This window comes from Topomyia yanbarensis, chromosome 3, assembly GCF_030247195.1.
Source record: "Topomyia yanbarensis strain Yona2022 chromosome 3, ASM3024719v1, whole genome shotgun sequence".
In the NCBI taxonomy this organism is placed as follows: domain Eukaryota; kingdom Metazoa; phylum Arthropoda; class Insecta; order Diptera; family Culicidae; genus Topomyia; species Topomyia yanbarensis.
In genome coordinates, this window is record NC_080672.1 from 129,982,791 (window position 1) to 130,007,099 (window position 24,309).

Sequence of the window (24,309 nt, forward strand, 5' to 3'; positions counted from 1 at the left end):
TTTATCTGATGTTAAAAATATAATAAAATGGAGTTCAAATTATTTCAATTTGCTGGTGATCCATTCTTTGATTAGAGATTCGTTGAATACTATCGACAATACCGGAAATCTCGGGTTCCGTAAATATTCCAGAAATAAAGCCACGTTTGTTCTTCGGCGATGACAGAACGGATTTTCACAAACCAAGTCTCAAATGGAAAGTATAATATGCGGTTGGATCTTTTCTTTTTAGCTCTACCATGAAAATACATATTGTTTTTCCAATTGACATTATGTACTTTATGCGGCTTGGCCACTATATCTATACAGATGGGGGAAATAATTTATATAAAACACTAACTTTACACGAGCTATCTCTGACTTAGTTGCTGTACTATAGTAATCATATATGCATTTTCATTCTAATCCTTACTGCAGGAAATGCCCAGGTACTAATGGGCGGATAAAATCCGTGCGTCGCGTGACAATTTATGCTATGAAATGCTTGCTCTGGACTGGCTAGGATGGCGTGAGAATCTAGGGAAGATGGTGACGGTACTTACAGTGAGCGAATCGCATAGATATGTGTGTTTTGTGAGCTGAATTACTTATGTTCTGACGGTAGGAAAAGATATGTCCGTGAGTGTCTTCCCCTTGTGTTGTGATACTGCTTGTTTCACATTGTTACTTTCTTCTGTAATGCTTATCATTCGTTACACTGGATTGAAGGTACCACAATATGCGAATTCCATATTTATGGTATGTTTTACATTAATATTTGCTAATAAAAATCTATAGGACTTTTGATTGATGCAATTTATATTGATGATAAACTATTCTACCGTAGGTGTTCGCTTCATTACATTGTCTAACTACATTCGAATAGGGATGCTCCTCTCATTTGTTCACAACCAAAACAAAAGATTTGATGATACTTTTGGGTCTTATCAATCCATTATATATCGGACAGTGGACCTTACAGGAGTCGCGTATGTATACAAAGTACACACAATTTAGTTTTCATTCTAAAACCGTTATTAAGGTATATATTATCGCATTTCCATTTCTTGTGAATTTCAGTACAAACCTTTTAACCTTCAAATCATGACGTTGTATTTTTTATGGCTTTTTAAAAGCAGTGGCTCTTACAAATGTGTACATGCCACATCAACACGACATCCTGAGTTAGATATTTTTAGTAATCCTGTTAGACATGAATTTGTGTGCCTGGGACGGGACCTGCGGATAGATGTTTTCTTTTTCTTTTTTCTGTTAATTTTTTGTTCGTCTCACATAGCCTCTCTTTCTACTTTACATATTTTAAATGGACTGATTGCTTGTGACAGTTCCCCGTTGGCTGCATTTGACGTAAGTTTTTTTTCGTATCCGCACGTCCCTTTCCAGAGTAGTACTAAGTTGATGGTACTTTCAGAAAATCTATAACCTGTCATTGACATTTCAAATGGTCCATAGTTATATTTTTGTCAATTAAAATGTACTTATGTGTACCACCTGTGGTAAAATTTAGCGCTCCAACTAGAAGGTAATGGCTCGAATAATCGCCAGAAACTGAGAGCTCAAGGCGAAACTAATATAGTTTGATGCAGACAAAATTTATAATAAATTCGGGTGGTATTGCGATCAGAGCAGCCTATTTAGGGCTAACTAGCTATCAATTTCAGCCACCTTTCACTTGTACACAAACGTACCTACACGCACGCTTCAAGCCTGTTCAAAAAAGCTAAACTTTTCCACGTTTCTTCAACATGCCCTTATAAATGTACTCTACTCACTCATTATTTCCTGTTGCATGTCCGGACTCTGCTACTGTCGATGTTCAATGCTGTGGAAGGACGATAGAAAAAATACTAACTTCGTGAATGATGATACAGCATTTTCTTGTCCTTACAGTGGTAGGTACTGCTTTAAATTCGTTCGTCGAATGGCGTTCTCACAAAGTACGTCGTGAGGATGCCTTTTCCCTTGACTGGAATGGGACCACGGCACTCACAGGAGTATCCGGCAGCCATCAGCACTTTCGCCGTGTTCTCTGTAGCCTGTGCAGGGGGCGAAAGGAAACATACCGGAATGAGCGAGATGGCACATGAAATGAGAAACAAATAGCGAGAGTTTTCGTTCTAAAGGATATAGGCTGCTTAGTGAAATTGTGACCGGCCGAACTTGATTGGACCAGGTGGCCCCGCTAGGAGCGGAATGATATATGAGTTTTAAGCTCTCAACGTGGGATGAGTGTTGTGCTAAAGTTTAGTGTACTTCACTAACTCAAGTTGGACACCAACTGCAACAGAACACAAACGTGGCGACCTGCTTTCTGTGTCGGTCGTTAATTAGAAAGTGGTTCTTCACTACGAAGCTTCTGGGAAAATGAAAATACATAATAATATACGTGTAGAGTTTTTAATGTTGCTTACTTGTCTGAGAAACGACTTTTCTGAGTCACGTTGCATAATATGTCAAAATGTCGACAAACCATTTGAAAAGTTTTCGGTGGTGATGTATTCTATTGCGCTGGAACTTTTTCAATTATGAAATTACGTGACTGTTTGTGAAAGTTTAAGTTGAGGGGGGGGGGGGGGGGGGTGGTTGTTTTCTTGTGCTGTAAGTGAACGAAAATTATTTGAACATATCATTGCACTGTGGGTTTTTCACCAAAAACGTGCGAAAAATTATTCACCCGAAAACGGTAAATCGTACAGCAATGATGTCTTCTGGGATGCTTTATGATGATCTAAGACCTTTATTTTGACGATATAGTTATAGTGATTAATCCCTCTTGAAGTAAGATATTGGCTACATTTTTTTTCAAAGTATGAAAAACAAGGTAAAGTTTTCAGGTGTGTCAAAGAACTTATTTCTGCGAACATCTTTACTGTAGACCAAAAATCTTTATTTATACTCGGAATTATTGACCGTTGTTTGTGAACAACCTCTTAAATGTTTTTATTCAACATAACTTCCTAAATATCGTAAATAAAGCTTCACCATGATCAAGAAAGTTGCTCTTCTTGTCAAGATACACATCTTTCCAGTAGAGATCATCAGTCAATTTCTTACGGCTTAGAAGTTTTTGGGTAATCTTTGGTAAAATTAGAAAAATTTGAAAAGCAGAAATTTTGAGCGAGTAAAAACGGGCAGCCAGCTCTAATTGCAATTAGAAATGGTACATCAACACTATGAAATCCAATAGAGGTCACTTATCTCTCGTTGTATCCAGTTGTCTTATAGATGATTTGAAAAAAAAAACTATAGTTTTTACTAAAAATGTCACATATCTTCGAAAATACTCAAGATAAGAAAAATTATGCGTTAATAAAAAATGTGTGTTTTGACGATTACCAATGCAACAGGATATAATGACTTCGTAGAATATATGAAACCCGTAGGAATAGTAATATAAAAGATATTTAAAAAATATTTTTGGGGTCATCCAAATATAACGAGTTATAACTTCATAAGCATTTAAAGAAGAGACTTCTTGTATTCAGCAAAGATATTCGTAAAAGCAATCTACACAACTTTTCCAAAAAAACGGCGGATAATTTATTTTACTAAAAAATTTAGTTGAAAAATCTCACTTATAGGAGAATTAATCACGAAAAAATAGCAGCAAATGATAAACCTTGATATTGCTTCCCATATAGTCCGAAAACACTATTAACGTAAGCTCAGTCGTTTTCCCGTTACCAACCAATCACCATTTAAAACACTTTTTTTCAAAAATGCCAAACTACTTTGAAAATATACGAGATACACCATTGTTGTAATAAAGCAAGTTTTTCATTTTTATAATTTAGTGCTTTCTACTGAACATCACAAACTTGATATAATGATATTTCAAAAGTTATATTATTGAATTGGCTTTAAAGGGATCATCCCCAAACAACCAGCAATAATGACGAAGATATTGTAAATAAAGACTTAATGTCTTCAGCAAAGTTGTTAGAAAAGGCTTGCTCCACAACTTTACTGAAGACATAAATTTAATATATGCGCCTGCAAGACAGTTTGTAAATATATCTCACTTTTAGGGAGAATAATCATTAAAATAACAACACCATATGAAAGGGCTTGTAGTGTCGACAAATTCATCCGAAGTCGTCATTGATCCAAATTTAACGATTTAGGCGCAATTAATATATCGCACAATTTTGGCGAAAAAAATGACTGCGTGTTGGGGCGGAAAAGCGTTTTAAAAGATTTCGAAAATTTGCTTTTGAACATGGAGTGGGCATCGAAGTCAATAACCCTTAAAATAATGACAAGAGTTAATAATTGGTATGTAGTTTTATTGAAAAGAATTACAAAGCGTTCTGTAAGTTCTTTTGAAGTAATTGTATTTCTGTTTGATTTCTTATTTTCGTATCACCAATGTGATTTACGCCTGACATATTCATATCAATAAAACCGAAGACAAGGGGTGGCCATAGCGTAGTTACCAATCGATTGCCTAGTACGTAACTCGCCTGGGTTCGATTTCCAATCCCGCACATAGAGTTAGAGATGTGTCTAAAAGAGATTTTTCTAACCCCTGAAACGAGGTGAATGACTTTACCTCTTTGATGGAAATACAAAAATGTAACGTGTTCTGTTTTGCACGATCTGTTTGACTGATGTCTCAGCGACTTTTAACAATTTTGTAGCTCGTTTGGTGTGAAAAAATTCTTGAGAAAAAGTTAAAGAAGATTGCTGAATCCAATAACCAAAAACAATGGTCACGAAACTCAATGAGGTTTATGCTTCTGTCCGAGCCAGTGCGAAGCGAACGATGAATAGTACTTTTGTATTGTGTGCCTTGTCTGCATAACAAAGGAAACTTCTACTATACGCACTGGCGGCTCCAGGGGGCACGTGCCCCCCCCCCCCTTATTCAACCAACCTTAGAGGATTCCTTAAGGAGCATATAAAATAATTTCTGTATTTCATTTGACAAATTGTTCGCCACACTCCACGCATACCAGGAAATGCGTTTCCAAGATTCGAGATTTCATTTTCCAAATCGTGCGTCAGACACATTTTTTCAAGAAGGCGTGCACCCCCTTTACCATCCGGCTGGAGCCGCCTATGACTATACGCAGAATCGCAGAAGCAAGAAGTGGTACTTCGGCCAAATACTGTGATTATTGATGCTCACATAAGATCGAGTATTCGTGATGAGGAACATTTTCTAAAGGTGAAAATGGAGGTTAGACTTACGATAGTCACCTCTATCGCGTTCTACCATGTCATGTAGGGTTCGTCTCGGTGCGGATGTGAGCGGTAAATGGATAGTCTGCACCGCAAAAAAAAATAAAACCGCACCGCTTACCGCAACCGCACTGCATTTATCTCACCGCATCGGGCGGTAATGCGGTAAAATTCATGTATTTTTAAAAATTGTGTTGAAATTATTCATTTATTTTGTATAACCATGTATAATAAAGTGTTATTCTTATTTACACGAAAATTAACTTTGACGGACTCCTCAGAATGTAACATTTATGAAAAAATTCTACTTTTGCGATTTTTATTAATAAAATGCCCTACATTTTTAGACCAATACTTTCGAAACGAGGTAAAACATTGTCATTCCTCTAAATATTAGCATAGCGCTGAGGTCATATGAAATGTATTTAATCATTATACATACAAAAACGTTCTTCCGCAGCAATTAATAGGAAATTTTTTAATTTAGTTTTGATCAGTTAATTGAAGAAAAAAAAATGGATTAATGAAGTTGTAAAACTTGAACGTTCTGATAGAGGAGTTTTTCTAATAATGGCATTGCTAAGCATTTGTAAAGAAAATAAATCTAGTTGCGTCCTTCTCAAATAGTAAAAGTCATAGTTTTAATTCACTTTTTAATACAGACTTTATCAATTATTTTTTGAAGTGCGGTTGCGGTAATGCCGCGCGGTAAAAGCTCATTTCCTACACCGTATTCACGGTAAAAAGTTTCTCACCACACCGCAGTTTTTGCGGTGCGGGTGCGGTAAATATCGAGCGGTTGCGGTAACAACCACGACGAACTCTAATGTCAGGTACTCTGCGCTCATGGCGTTCAGCAAATTGGCCTAGGCGGAACCATTCATTTTGAATAATTTAAAACACATGGTTTTGTGTGACAATACAATAATTAAGAGCTTCATATAAATGGACGGCGAGAGATGCAATGTTCGGTTGCAAGATCGGATACCGCTTACTTGTAGATACATGTCAGGTTACATTTGGGAGAAATGCAGTACAAAACATAATGCGATAGTACAATTACACATAGATTTTTTGCACATATCAAAGACAAACTAGCACGTTCCAGTTCTGTGAAAAAACGGCACATTACGGTTTACCTTGAGACAGCTACAACCATGATGCCACGGAAGTGTTTAATAGCCAGATAGATATGAACGACCCCCTATACGCAGTTGGTGAGGAAACAATATTTCCCGCCTCGTAAACGGGTTTCCACGTGCAATGGGTAAAAGTTTGCGCGATATCTGCAGAACAACCATTAAGACTCGTGTTATCATTTTTATTAAATAGATACAAATAGATGAAAGAACCACTGTTCCGATTGGCTAAAGCATTGAACCAAGTCCACTAAAAGAATTCTTTAAAAAAAAGTGGAAGGCAACTGAGCACTATAACTCTCCAAAAATGAACGCTTCATCGCAAGTGATTGCCACGTTTAACAAAATTCAAATGTAACACTCGATATTGGCAACTCAATTTTAAATTTAAATGACAAGTTTTTGAATTTCTGTATTAGGTGTGTGCACTCTGTACTCATAGTATAAATACTAGGCATCACATTCAAGCGTACTAGGCAAAACAATAATTCAACTTATTGCGAACGATATAGACGCCTAGACGACGCCTAGACGACAGTTGTTTTCGCGTCATTTTTACTAAATATCATTTCCATTGGCACCTAATTTCATTTTCATGCAAGGATTTTGCTCCGTATTAAAACACCGTTGTGACTAAAATGTCGTGGCTGGTTGAATCTATAAGTCCAACAATTTCGATTCCATGTCTTCTTTATATGACAGTGTCTAGGTCTGTCTTTTGTTCGTTTTGGAATAAAATGAGAGAGATGATTAGAAATCACGGAGGAGGAAATAAGAATCAGCTAATTTAAGTCGCCTCAAGAACATCTCTTCTATCTTTTCTATGCACTCAGAATGAGTGCTTTTGGAATTGAGATCTGATCCTGTCAGTTCGGTTTGAATGAAACGACATTTTCAAAGGCATCTTACGTCTTCGTTACCCGCATAACGTTCAACGTTAGGAGCCACAACTTTAATTGAAATTGTTTCCCAAATTTTGGTAAAACAAACTTGTCATCAGAAGACATTACAGCTTTCTTCAAGAAGGCATGTATTTCTTCCAATCTTGATGATTGTAAAATAACTTGAACTAATTAAAAACGAACCTATTACTCAGCAGATTAGTGTCAACAAGTTTGAATTGACTTAGAAAGTGTAACTGCAAGCATCACAGCAAATTCAACACAAATTCACAGTGCCGCTGACAAAATTTTTGCAAAAGATTCACAGGAATCGGAAAAATTGCACCAATTTAAAAACAGATGAATCTAAAATAATGTCTCTTCGGTACAGGAGAAGCAAGTGCGATTAATTTGTCGGAAGCTAGTGTGATGCTAAAATTAATGAGCTCATCCATATTTATGTCAAAACATAATATATCTTTTGTATCCTTTGTATTGTCCAAAAATACATTAATTCCGAAATAAAACCCATAAGCTTCGTGTGCTCAAATATAATATTTGCTGAATCTAGGTAATCTTATCGAGTCTCAACGATTTAGCAAGCTTGTAAGTCAATAGAACTAAAGATCTTATTTGTAGAGAAATCAGTGGTTTTTGTACACACTTTACATGTTAACAAGCAAAATTACTGGAATGCTTTTTGCCATAGTTTCAAGGATCTAGTAGAAGATGTGTACAAGAAAAATTTGAATACTAAAGATAAATAATTCGTTGTTCTCACTTGTCTGATAACATTGCCGAAAATAGCCTTATTATTTAAATTGAAAATATTATAAACATGTGTTAAATAGGACCGTTTCTCCGCATCTTCAAATCGCCTGCCTAATCATAAGATTTGTAGCGAATTTCGACATTCTCTGGTATTTGAATTTGTATTTAAATAATGGAAATCCAACTGAGTCTTAATGAACTATACTAAAAGAAATGACCTAAGTGGCGACAAACGGTTATGAAACTGTGTAGAACTAATGACGAAGTCGAAGATGTCGCTATAATCGTTGAAGCGATGGGTCATTTCTTATGTCGGTCTGGTGGCAGCGTAATTAGTATTGTGCATTTCAGTCTGCAGGAGTGTTTGAGGACGGAGAACACGGATTGGTTCGTAGAGGTTAATTTGTTATAGGAGATCGGGAACATCATATTCAGCCAGAAAAAGTTTAGACACGAAGGTAGCTTCTAAAGTGTGTAGTCCTAATAATCAACAACGGTCCTCGTATGGTACTGGTCTACGAGACGTACATGGGTCAGATATCTATTAGGGTCAGGGCCCAACGCTCTGGAACATAACGTACAACGAACTGCTTACACTGGAACAGCCTAGGAGAGTCGGGACCGTCGATTTTACAGATGACGTTGTCCTGACGATATCCGGCGAGAGCCTCGAGGAAGTGGAGATGTTAATGGCAAAGATAAAAGGCATCGTTAGCGGACACTCAATTCTAGCGATGCGTGCACTGAAGCACCTGGGTGTAATGGTCGACGATCGATTAAATTACAACAGGCATGTCGACTATGTATATGAGGAGGCTGCGAAGACAATTAACGTATTGGTAAGGATCATGCCGAACATCGGAGAAGCAAGATGCAGGACGAGACGCTTCCTTACGGGTGTCTCATCCTCAATACTGAGGTATGGCGTATCGGCCTGGGCTGCTGCGCTGAATTCAAAGTAGAACCGGATGAAGTGGACAAGCACGTTTCGTGTAATGGCTTTTCGTTGTCGTCGTATTGTCGGAGGCGGTATGCGTAATTGCCAGGATGATTCCCATCTGCTTCCCTCTGGCTGAGGACGTGGAATGCTACCAGCGGAGGAATACACGAAATATAAGGAGACTTTTTGGTTAAGTGGCACCAAGAGTGGGATAACGCGGAGAAAGGAAGGTAGACCTACTGCATTCCAAATGTGTCGGTGTAAGCGCGTAGGAGTCATGGAGAGGTGAATATTCATTTGACACAGTTTTGTCCGGGCACGAATGCTTCGGTTAGGACATGACTCGTTATCCCTTTGCCTGGAGTGCGTTCACGTGCAAGAAACATCGGAACGCGTGGTCTTTGAATGTTCTAGGGTCCAAGAAGTTCGTAAGAGTATGTCCAGCGTGACAGTCGACAATATCGTCGAAGGGATATGCCACGACGAGCATATCTGCAATGTGGTAAACAGAGTCCTGACAAGTTTACTCTCCGAGCTGCAGAGGAAGTGGTGAAAGAACCAACAAAGCAGCACCGCCGACTAGAAATCCGCCGCGTAACAACAAATCCGGTTCGGGAAAAATTCCACCGCTGGGGAACTCTCCGTCCGAGTAGACTAGATCCCTCGAAGAGACCAGTTTAGTAGTATACAACGACCGGAATAGCCGGACAGACCTCGACACCCTATCGGGTAGCTCGTGGGTAGACTATATCCATCGCCAGGGACTAGTTCGAGTAGATCGTGACGAACAGCCAGCAGCGGGTTTTTAGGACGGCAGTGAACCAGAAGCTACACTCCACCTGAAATCGCTGAAAATATTTCGTCACTTGAATAGGCTAGGTCCATCGCCGCGGACTAGATCGAGTAGATCGAGACAAATCGGGGAGCCAAACGTCTCACGAAAACAAGCGGTGTCGGGATAAATTGCTCCGTCGGGGAACTCTTAGTCGGAGTAGGGTGAGTTTACTACGGGCACTATCCGAGTAGATCGTTATGAGGATGGGAGATGGGCTCGCGGAAACAGGAGCGAAATGGGTCAGGAAATCAACAGTAAATGGCTCACTGACACGAGAATCAAATGGCGACGTAATAGGTGGAGACGAAAAGCAGATGAAGGGTCGAGAGCTAAATGGCTGAAAATGGCGAGCCATTTCATGAATCAAGTGAGGCTCCGAGATAGTTACGAAAAACACGAGAGCAGAAGAAAGAGGTGCGTAGAAAGCACAACGAACCCTTTCCCACGAAGTAATACCTTGATGTAGTTCCGTGGATAAGAAAGGATGAAAAAATGTGAAGTGTAAGTGAACAAAATTGTAAAAATGTAATTTTTGGAGTTAGAAGCAATTTGGCACCAACGAGTTAATTGCAGTACAATTCTTTGTTGCCGAATATGAATCTTTAATACCCGTCAAGAGATTCTTAACTAATACACCCTGCTTATATTTAATTTCTACTCAGTGGCGAATCCTGGGGGAGGATCCTGGGGGTCCGGACCCCCTCCGAAATTATTTTACTTGTTGAGAAATTTTAAATGAGTTTCAATTTTATACTATTTTCAGACCCGAAATAATTCTAAACCAAATTTGACCAACAAAACTGAGATTCATTACATAACATTATTACGTATTACAAATTGTACAATTTTTTTTCTGGATCCGCGCCTGTTTCTACTCTAAGTCGCCAATACACTTTATACTAAGATAATGTAGGAATCATAACATATTGGCTTAAATGGCACGTTCCCCGTATGTAGTAGGGGATTTGTGCCTTAAAGACAATGTAACAATAGAGAAAATGAAAAATGAATCAGTGGAATGAAAGGCTGTGATAATTTTTCTTGTTCTAGTGTCTGGACATGAACAAGTTTATCCAATAGAAAAAGTCTTCGTCTCTGATTGCGATTACCTGTAAACAGTACCCAACGCTTTGAGATGGCTGGTCTTCGTGGTTTAATTTATATGAATATTGTTGTCGGATCAATAATTAATTATAGCAAAAACGAAAATCTAAAAAGAAATTTATCCTGTAATTTATTTATTAGATGGCTTTAACCCCAAGGGTCACTCAACATACGCATATGTAATTGCTGCCACTCCCCTCCCCTTTCCACCCTTCTTCCAAAGCTTGCTAAGCGTAACACGTACACTAAGGTTTTTTTTTACACGGGGGAAACGTACCGTGTAAAAAAACCGTGCAAAAAAAACCGCGTTAATTGCGAAATCCGTGTAAAAAAAAAAACCGCGTTAATTGCGAAATCCGTGTAAAAAAACCGTGTTAATTCAGAAAACCGTGCAAAAAAAAACCGCGTTAATTCCGAAAATCGTGGAAAAAAACCGCGTTACATTCAATGCAAAAGACTTAGACGATTTTAGGAAAAGGGATGATTTCGGAGTTTTATCAAAAATGTTCTAAGTCCTTTTGAAGGCAAAAGACTTAGACGATTTTTGAACAGGTTTTTTGCACGGATTATGCAAGTAGCACGGTTTTTGCTTTTTCCAATTCCTTAGGTTTTTGGAAAAGTGGAAACGTCGGATCTTGAGATTTCCTTTTGTCCCGCACTTTAACAATATGGTTGTTTTCGGTACAGTGTTAACGAGTAGGCACCAAATATCGATGCCTGAGGCCATTTGGAATACCAAGATGACGACTTCCGGTCTAACAGAATTTTCAATAACCCAATCAGTATGCATATTTTCCGAGCGGGCCTAATGAGCGCATGATAGAGATCAATGTCTGAGGCCATTTTGAAATACAACATTGAGACTATCGGCTTAGCGATATTCTGTATAACTCACAACATGGAGTGTTTTGGAACTGGATTGACAAATATGCAGTTGCCAGAGGTCTGACGTCATTGAAACACCCAAGATGGTTCTGATTATTTAGTATAAATATCCAGCGTAAAACAAAAAGATACATTTATTTTTGTATATTTTGCATTTATAAGATAAGAAAAATGTGCTCATGAATGGATTTACTCGAATTTGAGTTGGTTCGTCTGCTAGAGCTCATCGAGCGAATCTTCATGCGAGACTCAAAGTCGAATCAAAAAGCTGACATAATCAGGTGGAAATAATAAAATCAGGTCTTCGCTGTATTATTAAGGGGGGCGTCTGGTGTAAAGTGCTCAAACCGAAAGTTATTTTGTTTTACGATTTTGAAGGCAAGGAAACAATGCATCTTTTATGTAATGTTAAGCTTTAAATTTGTACGTTTATTTTGTACGAAAAAAATATTTGCACGGCCTTATTCTGCGCGGCGTGTGACGTGAGACGACGAAACTCACCTCACTTTACGTGACTTTTCTCACCCGATTCTGAGAGTCGACTCGGGTGAGGTGAGATTCCTCATTGCGGTTAAATGGGAGTCTCACGTCACCCGAAGTGACTCTTCAGAATTGGGTGAAGTCACGTAGAGTGAGGTGAGATTAGTCGTCTCACGTCACACGCTGCGCAGAATAGGGTCGGCAGCCACGCAGAGCCACACATAGGAGCGTTCCAAGAGTAGACGTCCAACCATTTCCACGTCGAGGAGCGCCGCGGCTAACACGATGACTCTTGATAAAATTGTTTGACACAGGAAATTAAGTAAAATTTGTAAAGCTTAGACTTGTAGTTACTCGATGAACCCAAAAAAAAGTTCGAGTTTAGGAAAATGGCTTCATGTAAACCGAAAAATCTCATATTTTTCTGTAAAATTCGTGCACTTTTCTTCAAAATAATAGAGAGAACAATTTTTTCATTCTGTTTTCTCTGGTTCACCGACAGGCTACACATATTGTGCATTTTCATAAAAAAAACCAAGTCAATTCTTTGATTAGTTTTTGAGTTATCGTGTTCACCAATTTGAAAAACGCGGTTTCGAAAAAACGCTGACGTGGAAAACAATCCATTTGGTATTTTCTCTTAAAAAATAGGGTGGAAGTAGTTTAAAGTGTATTGTTCACACTGTATTTTTATCGCTGTGTCTTAAGAAAATTGTTGCCGATAGATTGAAATCTGCGTGTGTCACAGCAAATACGCGCGAGGAATGCATGGCTGTTTAAAACAAAAGAAGTTCAGCGTGGTCACCGAGATTGCGGGAGACTATTCTAGAGGCTCAATACTAACAATTAAGCGGATAAAAAAGAAGTCGATTTTTTTGCCCACTACATCAGACGCCCCCTTAAGATGAATGAGATGTACACTAAAGCAGAGATGATGCTTATAGAAATGCGCGAAGACTGAAACCAAAAGTTCCAATCGAACCCAAAACAACGATTCCAAACTAGCAATGTAAACAAATATGGCGGATTTAGGAAGTAATGCATGGGGAGTATCGAGATTGAAATGAAAAGAAATGCATGTCTGCATCCTCCATACATTTTTTCTAGTGCAACGAAAAACATGTAGACAGGCTCAGTAACGTAAATCAATGCGTTTCCAAGTTACATGATTGAGTATTGTGGGAAATATTTCAAAAAAGGAATTCGCCAAGCATTCATTAAAACTACAAGTCACTCGCTGTTTACACAATATTCCTGGTTGCCAAAACTAGCATACAAATAATTTATAAAACCGTGCAGCCAAATTTACTGTTTTTCTCGGCGCGTGTCTTTATATTTAAAACATCGTCTTGGCACTAAAATAGAAGTCACCATCTTAGATGAAAACATGACTTCCGGAATTGACATCCGGTATCTATTCATTAACGCTATTACAAAAATTCTCACATTGTTGTGGTAATTGAAAATTTTACTAAACCGAAGTAGCCATCTTGATTTTCGAACTGGTTTCAGACATTGATATTTGGCACCTACTCGTCAATCCCGTTCCAAAAATACTCATATTGATTGGGCTTTGGAGAATTCCACAGAACCGGAAGTCGCCATCTTGAATTTCAATATGGCACCAGACATCGATATCTAGCGTCTATTCGTCAATTCCATTCCAAAAATACCCATATTGATTCGATTTTAGAGAATTCCAATGAACCTGAAGTCGCCATCTTGGTTTTCCAAATGGCCTCTGACACTGATCTCTATCATGCGCTCTATTAGGCCCGCTCTGAAAATATGCATGCTGATTGGGTTATAGAGTATTCCACTGAACCGGAAGTCGCCATCTTGGTTTTCAAAATGGCCTTAAACATGGATATCTGACGTCCACTCATCAATCCCGTTCCAAAAATAGCCATATTGATGAGGTTTCAGAGAATTCCACTGAACCGGAAGTCGCCATCTTGGTTTTCTAAATGGCCTTAAACATCGATATCTGACGTCCACTCATCAATCCCGTTCCAAAAATACCCATATTTATGGGGTTTCAGAGAATTCCACTGAACCGGAAGTCGCCATCTTGGTTTTCAAAATGGCCTTAAACATCGATATCTGACGTCCACTCATCCATCCCGTTCCAAAAATAGCCATATTGATGGGGTTTCAGAGAATTCCACTGAACCGGAAATCGCCATCTTGGTTTTCTAAATGGCCTCAGACATGAACATTTGGCATCTACTCGTTAATGCTGTTCCAAAAGCAATCACTTCCACTTTTCCAAAAATCTTCGAAATTCTTTGCATTCAAAATGGAAAAGCAGAAACCGTGTAAATTTCAAAATCCGTGCAAAAAAAAACTTGGTCAAAAACCGTCTAAGTCTTTTGCCTTCATAAGGATTTTTGCTAAAACCCTGTTAATTGCAAAATCCGCGCAAAAAAAAAAATTAATCAAAAATCGTTTAAGTTTTTTGCCTCCAAAAGGACTTAGAACATTTTTGCGAAACACGTGCAAAAAAAAATTGTTGAGAAATCGTCTAAGTCTTTTGCCTTTAAAAGGACTTTATTTTTGCGAAAAACCGTGTTAATTGCGAAAACCGTGCAAAAAAACCGTGCTAATTGCGAAAACCGTGTAAAAAAGCCGTGTAAAAAAACCGTGCAAAAAAACCGTGTAAAAAAAAACCTTAGTGTACATTGTGGTGTCCGCCATAAAAAAAAGAATCAACAATAAAACCCCTCTCGAGAATACCTCTGCGAACTTGATACCAAAGCTAGTAGAAGTTATATAGCGTGCCGTGGAGCCAGGGCAGGAAAAGTTCGAAAAATGAATTGATTGCTGTTCGAAGCTTCACGAAGCACCTTCTCAAGCATACCACATGCAATCGATGAGTTTGACACAATCGCTGCGAACATTTAGGGGCAAAACTTATCTCTGCTCGGACGAAGCGAGCTTCGCATCTAGTTCGCTCTTTACAATGTTCGAAAAAGTTCACATTAACCTTAGAAGCACACATCGTCGAACACGAGGTAAGCTCGTGGCTCGTGGTTTTTGCGTTTTTGGAACATTTCCACAGAGTTTCGAAGCGATATTCGGTGAACACATATAAAGCGAATACCTCGTTTATTTGAGAATCGCGAACATCGAAGTTTTATATCGCTTCAAGCATCAGCATCATGAGGCCACCGCGAACATGTTCGCTACGTGACTATCTGTCTTAAAAGCATAAACTGTAAATCTTATTTTGAGTATAAATAAAATGGATTATGTTAAGATTATAATTTAGGATTTAGGGATTAGGTGCGTCGCATACCTTACCAATTTATGAGCCACGAGTTTGAATGAGCGTATTGGTAGTGAAATTCAAATTCTTTTTTTCGGAATACAATTATGTTTACTAGCTACTTTGATTGCAAACTCGTCTTTTCTTCTTCAATCGGAGTATATTTTCCCTGCCAAGGAGTTTAGGTGAAGATGTATAAAGTATGTTTAAGGGGGTAAGGGTTTCAGCGTGAAATTTATTTTTTTTGTGAAATGACTCTTTTGGATGAAATGATACAATATAATGTACAAAAGTTTTGATCAATTCTCTTCGCCCAAATTTCTAAAAAAAAATCGCAAATAGTGTTTTTTTCATTCGTTAGAGTAGTTTATGTTAAAGAGAGTGTACTAAATTAATGGGAACACTTAAATTTAGGAAGTTATGACCCTCGCTCCACAATGCAGTTTACGACAGAATTGCTCAACTGAAAATTATTAAATGAAATGAATGAAAACAAACATTAGACTATAGCATTTTGTACGCATGCACTTCAGAGGTCCAAGAGTTACAATTTCTGTTCTAGTTCTCGGATCGCCAACACATTTTTTTCGATTTTTTGGCCCAGTTCTCAAGGGAAATCCAGTTTTTAACTTTTTGCATACATATTGCATTGAATAAAGAACTTAGATAATGTATTCATAAAGTATTAGTAATAATTCAATTGTCCGTTCATTTTAAAAGGCTATTTTCTATAACTTTACAACTGATTGAATTTCACTTTCAAAATTTCTCGAAATATCATGTTCTAAAAGTTCTCAACCGATATAATATTCGAAAACAGTTATAAAAACCTGTTTTAATCCACCTAGCGGTGCAATTGTGCCTTTCTCATTTCTCTAAACTATGGCACGGAGGCTTTTTATGTTCAACATAATTGTGGAAATGTCCATTACATTCTTAGTACACTTTGCACTTATACACAATGGCATGCCAGCCACGAACTTGAGTTGACGGTGAAACACTTGAAATAAAAAAATATAATACTCCATTAGCCTAATCAGCATTAGATCAATGTTATCTGCTTGCTAACTCATTTTGTCATGCGGGGGTGGGTATGTGAGGAGGGCGAAAGTCCCATGAACGAACGACTCCCGAGCTTAAATTGGTATGCTTTGTGATATAGTGGTGGTTTAAAGATGATGGGGTTGAAAGGGAGGGGTATGAGGGCTGGATGGGGTGGTGGTCTGAGGGGTGATTTAAGGAGATTTTTAAAGGAGGGAAGTGAACAGTAGAGGGGGGGGTGTAACCCCTCTCCGTAAACAATCAACTACGCCCCTGTTAAAATCCAGAAACCTTATGAGAGTCGAAAAAAAATTTGGCCAGGATTAGGTTGACGTTTTTCAGAGTGATTGCATAACCTTTCTATATGAGAAAGGCAAAAATGTGCCATACATACACACACACATACACACACACATACACACACACATGCACACACACACATACATACATACACACACACATACAGACTTTTTCCGATCTCGACGAACTGAGTCGAATGGGATATGACACTCGGCCCTCCGGGCCGGGATTGGGTTAACGTTTTTCAGAGTGATTGCATAACCTTTCTATATGAGAAAGGCAAAAATGTCTCATCACACTGGTAGATGGATTCAATGCGTTTTTTTTAAATAAGTGCACGAAAAAACATGCGCCCTTCTAAAACATACTTCTGAATCAAAATGGTTTTACTGTTAGTCGAAAACAAGATTTACAAAACGACCAGAACTGCCAAATATGAATCGGGAATGGTCGAGTTTATTGACATTCCCTATTTATTTCTAGGATTAATCATACACATCATGACGTTATTTATTTAACTGATAATCGATTTTTTCCTTTGAATGGATATCGATATCTTTATCCTCAAGAAACTGACATAACTGGTAGGTGACTATAGGAACATGACTAAGATAAGCGAGCCACTCAATACGTTGTGTACATTGCATTTAACTTCATTTTCTAGCCCTAATTTATTTCATTTGAAAATTTATCCCCGCCCTGTAGCGAAATCTTGATTTTATCCCTACTGGTAATATATCAGTAGGGTATCTTAAATAAACTTGTTACGTCACTTTTCAGTTAACCCCAGCATTCATAAGCTACACATTGTCACAATTATTTTTCACCTATTCCATTCTTAATACAAGGCCTCTGTCTAGAATATACTTTTTTTGCATAGCTAGTAGGTAGGTATTTGAATAAAGAAAACTAATATCGTCCGGCGAACATGTTAACGATGGCCCTCGCGATGCTAAATTGATATAATCTTTCGATGTTCGTGATTCTGAAATACTTCGAGGTAATCTTATTTTCTGTGTTCGCGAATATCGTTTCGAAGCTCCATGTAAATGTTTCAAAAATATCGATCACACGAACCAAGAGCTTAGCTCGTGTTCGTCGAAAACTACGCAAAAGCTTTTACATATCTTTCCGAACATCAATGAAATGAACAAGAAGCTTCATTTGTCCTCGCCGAAGAGCATGCAAAAGTATCGCCCAAATGTCCGCAATTACGATGGTAAGCGATTGTGATGCGAAGCTTGTGTATACGAACCAATAACGCAAAGCTTCGTGCTTTGAAAGTATTCGAACATAGGTTCGGTTCGAATATTTCCTGCCCTGCGTGGAGCTTACCTGCACTCGTCCCATGACTCCGCAGGAATCCATCCGCGATGCCACGTTCACCGTGTTGCTCCAGATGTCGTACTGTGGCTTTTGAGCTCCGATTACACCGGCTATCACTGGTCCATGGTTCAGACCGATTCGTAGCCGAAACCGTTGGAATGACTCGCGATTGATCTGGTCCAGGGCTGTCATTAAAGCAATGGCGAAATCCACCAACATCACCACGTTGTGCTCCTCGGTTCGTTTTTCATCCTGTTCGTTGTTCGAGAGGGAAAGATAAACCAGGAACCACAAAATGAAAACAATTGTGAGGTTGTTTACAGAAGGGTGTTTTTATGGAGAGGAGAATAAATGGAAAGTTAACCCTCCGGATGTAGCGTCACTATCTACATTTAGGTAACCGTCTCTAGCTGTAAGGACAAATTCCTTCACTTGCGCTTAACGTGATTGAAAAGTTAAGCGTGGGTGAAGAAATCGGCCTTAAGACGATTTCTGTCGATTTTAGAAGGTTATGTACTCAGTGCAGTGCACGACTTCCGGAGAGTTAATTGTGTCTATTGATGCTTATATGAAATCTGCGTGCTATTTTAGTTTAACGTGGTATGATTATTTTTATTACGTGTAAATGGCTGAATCTGATTAATGGTAGATAGAAAATTAACATTTTGACCAACACAAAGCAATACCAACCTGGTCATTATTTTTCTGTGTCCGTATGGATATTCAAGAGAAATGTAGAGTTGTAGAAGAGAAAATATAAAGAATTAGCCAGGATGTGTCCTATCGATTAATCTTTATTTTGCGAAGACAGGTGAGTTGAAAGGATATAACAGGTGAATGTGAGTAGCGCCTACCAGCACCAGCTTGTATTGAAAAGTGAGCCCTAGGCGTTTTTGCTTCGAAAAAGGTATTTATGGGTAAATTAACTGCTGGTTGTGTTTATGTAATATTAATTTTTTTCGGATGTTGTTCACCCGATGAAGAATTTGTCTTCTTTCTATTATTTATTTCTTTAGCCGGAATGAGTCTGTCGCCCAAAAACCATAAAGTTTGGCTTAAGGAGAACGAGCAGCTCGGATAAATTTTCGATAAACAAACAAAATACGTTGAATAATTTCAGTAAATTACCACTCAGTTATGTAAATGTATTCAAGAGGATTTATGGAAACGGGTGTTTTGACCTTAAAAAGGTATCGCTTTTAGTATGTTTTTAGGATAGATTATGGCCGTCCTGATAAAATGTGGAAGCGCATGGTCGTTTGTTGTATAATTTATGCTTGCACAGTTCATAAACTGCTTTTTATGTGATACCTGTATGGCTTTCCATCTCTCTTCGATATTTTGACATCTTTCACTGATAATTTTACTTACCGTTGCACCTTCCTCCTTGCCGGGCCGCAAACCGGATGCGATCATGTAGGTACTGCCGATGGTTTTGATTTTCTCAATCCCGCTAAACTTGGGCTTGAGCAGCAGCTTGTCAAAATCGCAGATGATTTCGTTGAGCAGCCGCAAGCACTCGAGGCCCTGTTTGTTGACGTCGGTTTCGTCGTAAAATTCCTTGTAGTTAGGTATCGAAGCGAACATCACGGCCACCGACGAATAACTTTCGTGGTACAACTCCTGAATGGCACGCTCTTTTTTCAGGAAGTGCTGTGCAACGTGGGCTGGCAGGATGTTTTCCAATAGAATCTGTTGCGTCGTGTTGCACGCCAGGATGACATGGAGAGAAGAATAGGAAGGAAAAGTTAAAACTAATTCCAACTTTTCAATGCAGCAAATCCAGTGATGCGCCATCATTGGAAATACGCTTTGTGAACAGAAATTTTATTGACGTGCAACAGGCGGTGTTGTTGTGTAGTTGCGACGGTGTTCAAGTTTTACAAAAGAGTAGGAAAAAATCCAAATAAACTTTCATGGTTACGAGTTTGACACTTTTACTCATAAAGTTTTTAATGGATTTCACCACACATATAATGGAAAAGCTCACCTTATTGATTCCACGCATCGTTTCTACCTCCTCTTGTTCGACCTTCAATTTAGCCTTCCAGAGGAAATCAGTACGCGACACATACTCGCCTTGCCGATCCAGAGTGTTTAGAACAGCAGCTATCAGCAACAGGAACAGAGCACCCTGAAACGCTAGAGGCCATCTGTGGGAAATAGTTGAGAGAAGGGACCCGATGACATAAAGACAACCAACCGACATATGGACGGCAATGTTTGAAGAGAGCTTGAATGATGTACAGGGACAGGGGTTGCAGGATGTTGACGATAATAACTAGTTAATGGTGGTTAGTGGAAGGTGTGTTACTAGGATGCGAAAAGTTGTGGTTTTATATGGTTTATTTCTAAACTACGACGGATTTAAAAGAAGATAAACTATTTTTCGTTTTGGTTCTACTGTATCGGCAAACTAAGTGAAGCGAAAGCAATGAAATTGAAAGACGGTTAGGTATTCTAGAGCGAATCAGTTATAAACATAGTAAGGGAAACTAGGACTAGGCAGATTCATATGGACATGATCGAAAGAAAATATGAAGAATCCTTTGCCTTCTGCTGGTAGGAGTTGGGCTTTCCACCTAAATTTACCTCATGGTCGTTGATTAAACTCAGTAACTCATCGTCATGTTTTACCACCGACGCCGGTAGTAGATGTTTGTCGGTTCTATTCCTCATATTTACATGCAATTTATTTTTTTCTAGTGCTGTTTGACTCCCAACACACACATACAAACGAATTATATATAAGAGCGGGAAATTGATACCAAACAAACTACCACAATAGAATATTGCAAGATGACGTCATTTGAGTAAAAATGCTCGAAAAAATAATAATTCAGCAACCTTGTTTATATGGTGAATTTAAAATTTAGAATTTAAAAGCAATCGAATCAAGTTTATCGTATCGGGTGGAATCTATAATTTTCTAAATCCGTTTAAACAGTTTCTCTGAGCTGCCAGAAAGCGACAAACGAAATAGTTCCATTCAGTGGTGCAACATTTCGAATTCAGTTGGCTATTTCTGGTTGATTTTATCGAAACCAGCATTCAGTTTCAACGCGTCCTTCATTCAATGATTTCCCAACTGACTGAAATTTCAAACAGAATCGAATGCTTGAGTGTAGACGCAATATAAATTCATTCGCCAACCAAAGCATTCATTTGTTATTATGTGACCAGTTTGAAGGCAAAAGTTGCCATTTTTTACATTTTGGAGCGTAAGTGAACTGCGCAATCTATATCTGTTGCACTTTTGATCGATAATCCCTCTCAGAGCTAGCATAGAAACTAAATTCAGTTTGTTTCTGAAACTGAACATTTGCGAACGTCAATGCGCTATTTCTCAAGAACGAATGACGAGGAAACGAACCAAACATATCATTTATCGCGACAGGGATGAATTGAATTTCGTTTCTCACGCGGGGATAACAATGTTTCTAAGCTCTGGTCCCATACTTTGGGTGTCTAGCAACCTAAATTCGTCACTCCACCGTTTACTATTTTTGCGGGAATATGAGTTCAATACCGCAATGTGCAATTGCGTGGTCTGTTACCGAAAAGACAATAGAATCTTACCCAAAAGTAATAGAAACATACCAGTCGGATTTTGGGTGTATATGTGTTATTGAGTTCGCGCCGTCTTTAAGACAGTTTTATTAATTATCACGATTTTGAGCACAGTACGTGTCCCACGCATAAAAAACCTAAACCTTGCAAATAAAAAAAGCATACCATATGTTCGTTCGTTCACGAACAAGTTTCAAGACGGAATGAAAATTACTGACAGCAATCTCACTTCGGTTGCTTCGGTGTGCACGCTTATTCAAAGTTACCCAAAATTTGAGTTCAGAACACTTAATTTTAAAAATAGAAGCAACTAGCTAATACCCATCGAGCATTGCTGCGACATTCAACGAAATAGGAGGAAAACGAAATTTGTTCCGAAGCGCCATCTGGGGAACAGATAATCCCCAACCAATAGCACACAAACATGATCCATAACAAATGCCTACTACGCATATATTTTGACGGCAATCGGTTAAGCCGTTTGTGAGTCCATAAATCATATACATATAAAAATATGTCAAAAAAGGAGTTTTTATTTCAGTAGAATTAACTCAGCTGGTTAGTAACCATTCAATTTCCCCGCGGACCTAACAGTTGTAGAGTCGACCTGGATCATTCACAAAATTAAAAGGTAAGTTTCTCTTAATTTTGCCTCTATTCAAATCAAACATCCCTATTTTTGTAGTTTCTTTCATTATTATGAGGTGCTGATTAACATGAAATAGGTGTGAAGAAACGTTCTCGGATTATATTTCCATGCATCGCTAGCGCCTGGAGGTACAGGTAAATTATATTTTAAGTGACGTTGATATTCTTTGTTGTTATAGAAAAAATACGGAATGATTATATTCTGCACTTGCTTTTGGAGTAAAATCTACTCAAATTTGACAAACTACAAACTCGAAACTGAGTAAACGAGGTAAACTCATTTTTGACTACGTGCACTTGCTATGAAATTGAGTGGCTGGCCACTCAAATTTGAGTCTTCATGAATGAGTGTGTGAGATGTTAATAGTAAGTAACGCATCATATGCAGCAAACGCTTTGAAAGCGCGCCAACGCTAGCTGCACAAGGGCATCGTTCGCTGCACTACGCCAACGCCAGCTACGATACATTCTAGTGAGACGCAATTGATGTTCATTGGTTCTTGTTAAAAACTACCGCCATCACTGATTACCGCAATGTTCAATTCCAACCAATATAAATATGGTAGCCCCTGCGTGTGCAATTTTATCCGTGTTATAACCATTGTATCACGCACCTCAAATTAAAGAATCAAATTAGAAAATTTTCCTTTTTGAGATTTTCACACCGAAAGGGTCCCGCCTTTGCAAATGGTCGAGGTGCAACCACCATATTCATGGGTTAGTTTTCATGAATTAGATTTAACTGCTCGATATACTAGATTCAATATGCTTTGTTATATCGAAGCATATGTTTAACTTTGGTTTAACCACATCAAAATCATAGGATGGGAAATACAAGCTCTTGTGTGCACTTGATTTTCGATAATAATTGGATTAACGGAAGATTGTTTGATTTCAATTCCACCGCGTATTTATCGCCTTGATAGATACATTCGCCTTCGGCCACTTGTCACTTATTCAATCACTGGCGCGGCGAACAAAGATCAGACGAAACGGCAGATGTATAATTTTCTATACGTAGAGTAATTGTGTCTGTTTAAATTATAATAGGTAAGGTGCTAGCTAATTTTATTGATTATTTACTCGGTCTGAAGATTGATCACCGAATTATTGCAACAGAACCTTTATTTGTTGAATAATTTGTTGGACCGATTTATACGTGTATTTAGGGGTGTACACATTAGAGATGGTCGGGTTTCAATTTTTTCGAACCCGAACCCGACCCGAACCCGAAAATTTAAAATTTGAGAAGCTCGATCCGAATCCAACTTGCTAATACGGAGAGAAAACCAAAGATCTCGAAGATTTTTAATTCTAGGCACCCGAGCTGGACCCTTGACTCATCTAAGAATAGTGGAATCACTCGAATCAGAAGTAGCACCATACGCATTGAGTTATATCTGCATTTGGAAAAACAAATCACTACCGAGTAGAATCCGCATTTATATTTACTATTATTGAACGTCAAATTTGTAACGTGCTGAGAAACTTGATAAATTATTGATATCTTAACCGGAAATTAAGTTAAATCGGCGGCCAACTCATGGGGAAACAGAAAGCTTAATGGTCACAGTTTCCAACAACCTTGCCCGTCGTAATTAACCAAAATTTCTGATTTTTTATCAGAAACCATTCCTGCAAGGCAGTTTCGTATAGTTTATTACATGTATTAAATTAAGCTATGGCAATTGGCAATTCGTATTCGACAGTTTACATGACGTCACCCACGTTACTGGTTGGAACGGTCAAACCTGTATCGAAGGGTATCAATCATTTTCTGACGTTATTTTAGGCTTCAGATTATACGGTATGCGCGCCAATAGAGATGCTTCGACATCTCCAATGGAGCTCTCGGAACGACTCCAAACTTAAAAATCCGTTAATGGCTTCAACAGAACACACAAAAATTTTGCGATCATTTCGTTAAGTTCGTGGAA

At 38.4% G+C, this 24,309-nt stretch overlaps 1 protein-coding gene across 16 annotated transcripts in view; it reads right to left on the minus strand.

Moving 5' to 3' along the window:
* Positions 1 to 244: 244 nt before the first annotated feature.
* LOC131692299 (adenylate cyclase type 2) overlaps positions 245 to 24,309 on the minus strand; it is a 213,286-nt gene continuing 189,221 nt past the window's right edge. For 13 of the 16 annotated variants that reach the window (XM_058979269.1, XM_058979281.1, XM_058979280.1 and 10 more), the window contains 5 exons: positions 20,145 to 20,307; positions 19,526 to 19,846; positions 18,845 to 18,859; positions 18,164 to 18,406; positions 246 to 2,036 (listed from right to left, as the gene is read on the minus strand). In XM_058979269.1, coding sequence (XP_058835252.1) covers positions 1,905 to 2,036; positions 18,164 to 18,406; positions 18,845 to 18,859; positions 19,526 to 19,846; positions 20,145 to 20,307 — 874 coding nt within the window. In that variant the 3' untranslated portion in view covers positions 246 to 1,904. Of the gene's footprint in view, positions 2,037 to 18,163; positions 18,407 to 18,844; positions 18,860 to 19,525; positions 19,847 to 20,144; positions 20,308 to 24,309 lie in introns of all 16 variants that reach the window. The other 3 variants (XM_058979270.1, XM_058979271.1, XM_058979272.1) reach the window with 3 other exon arrangements.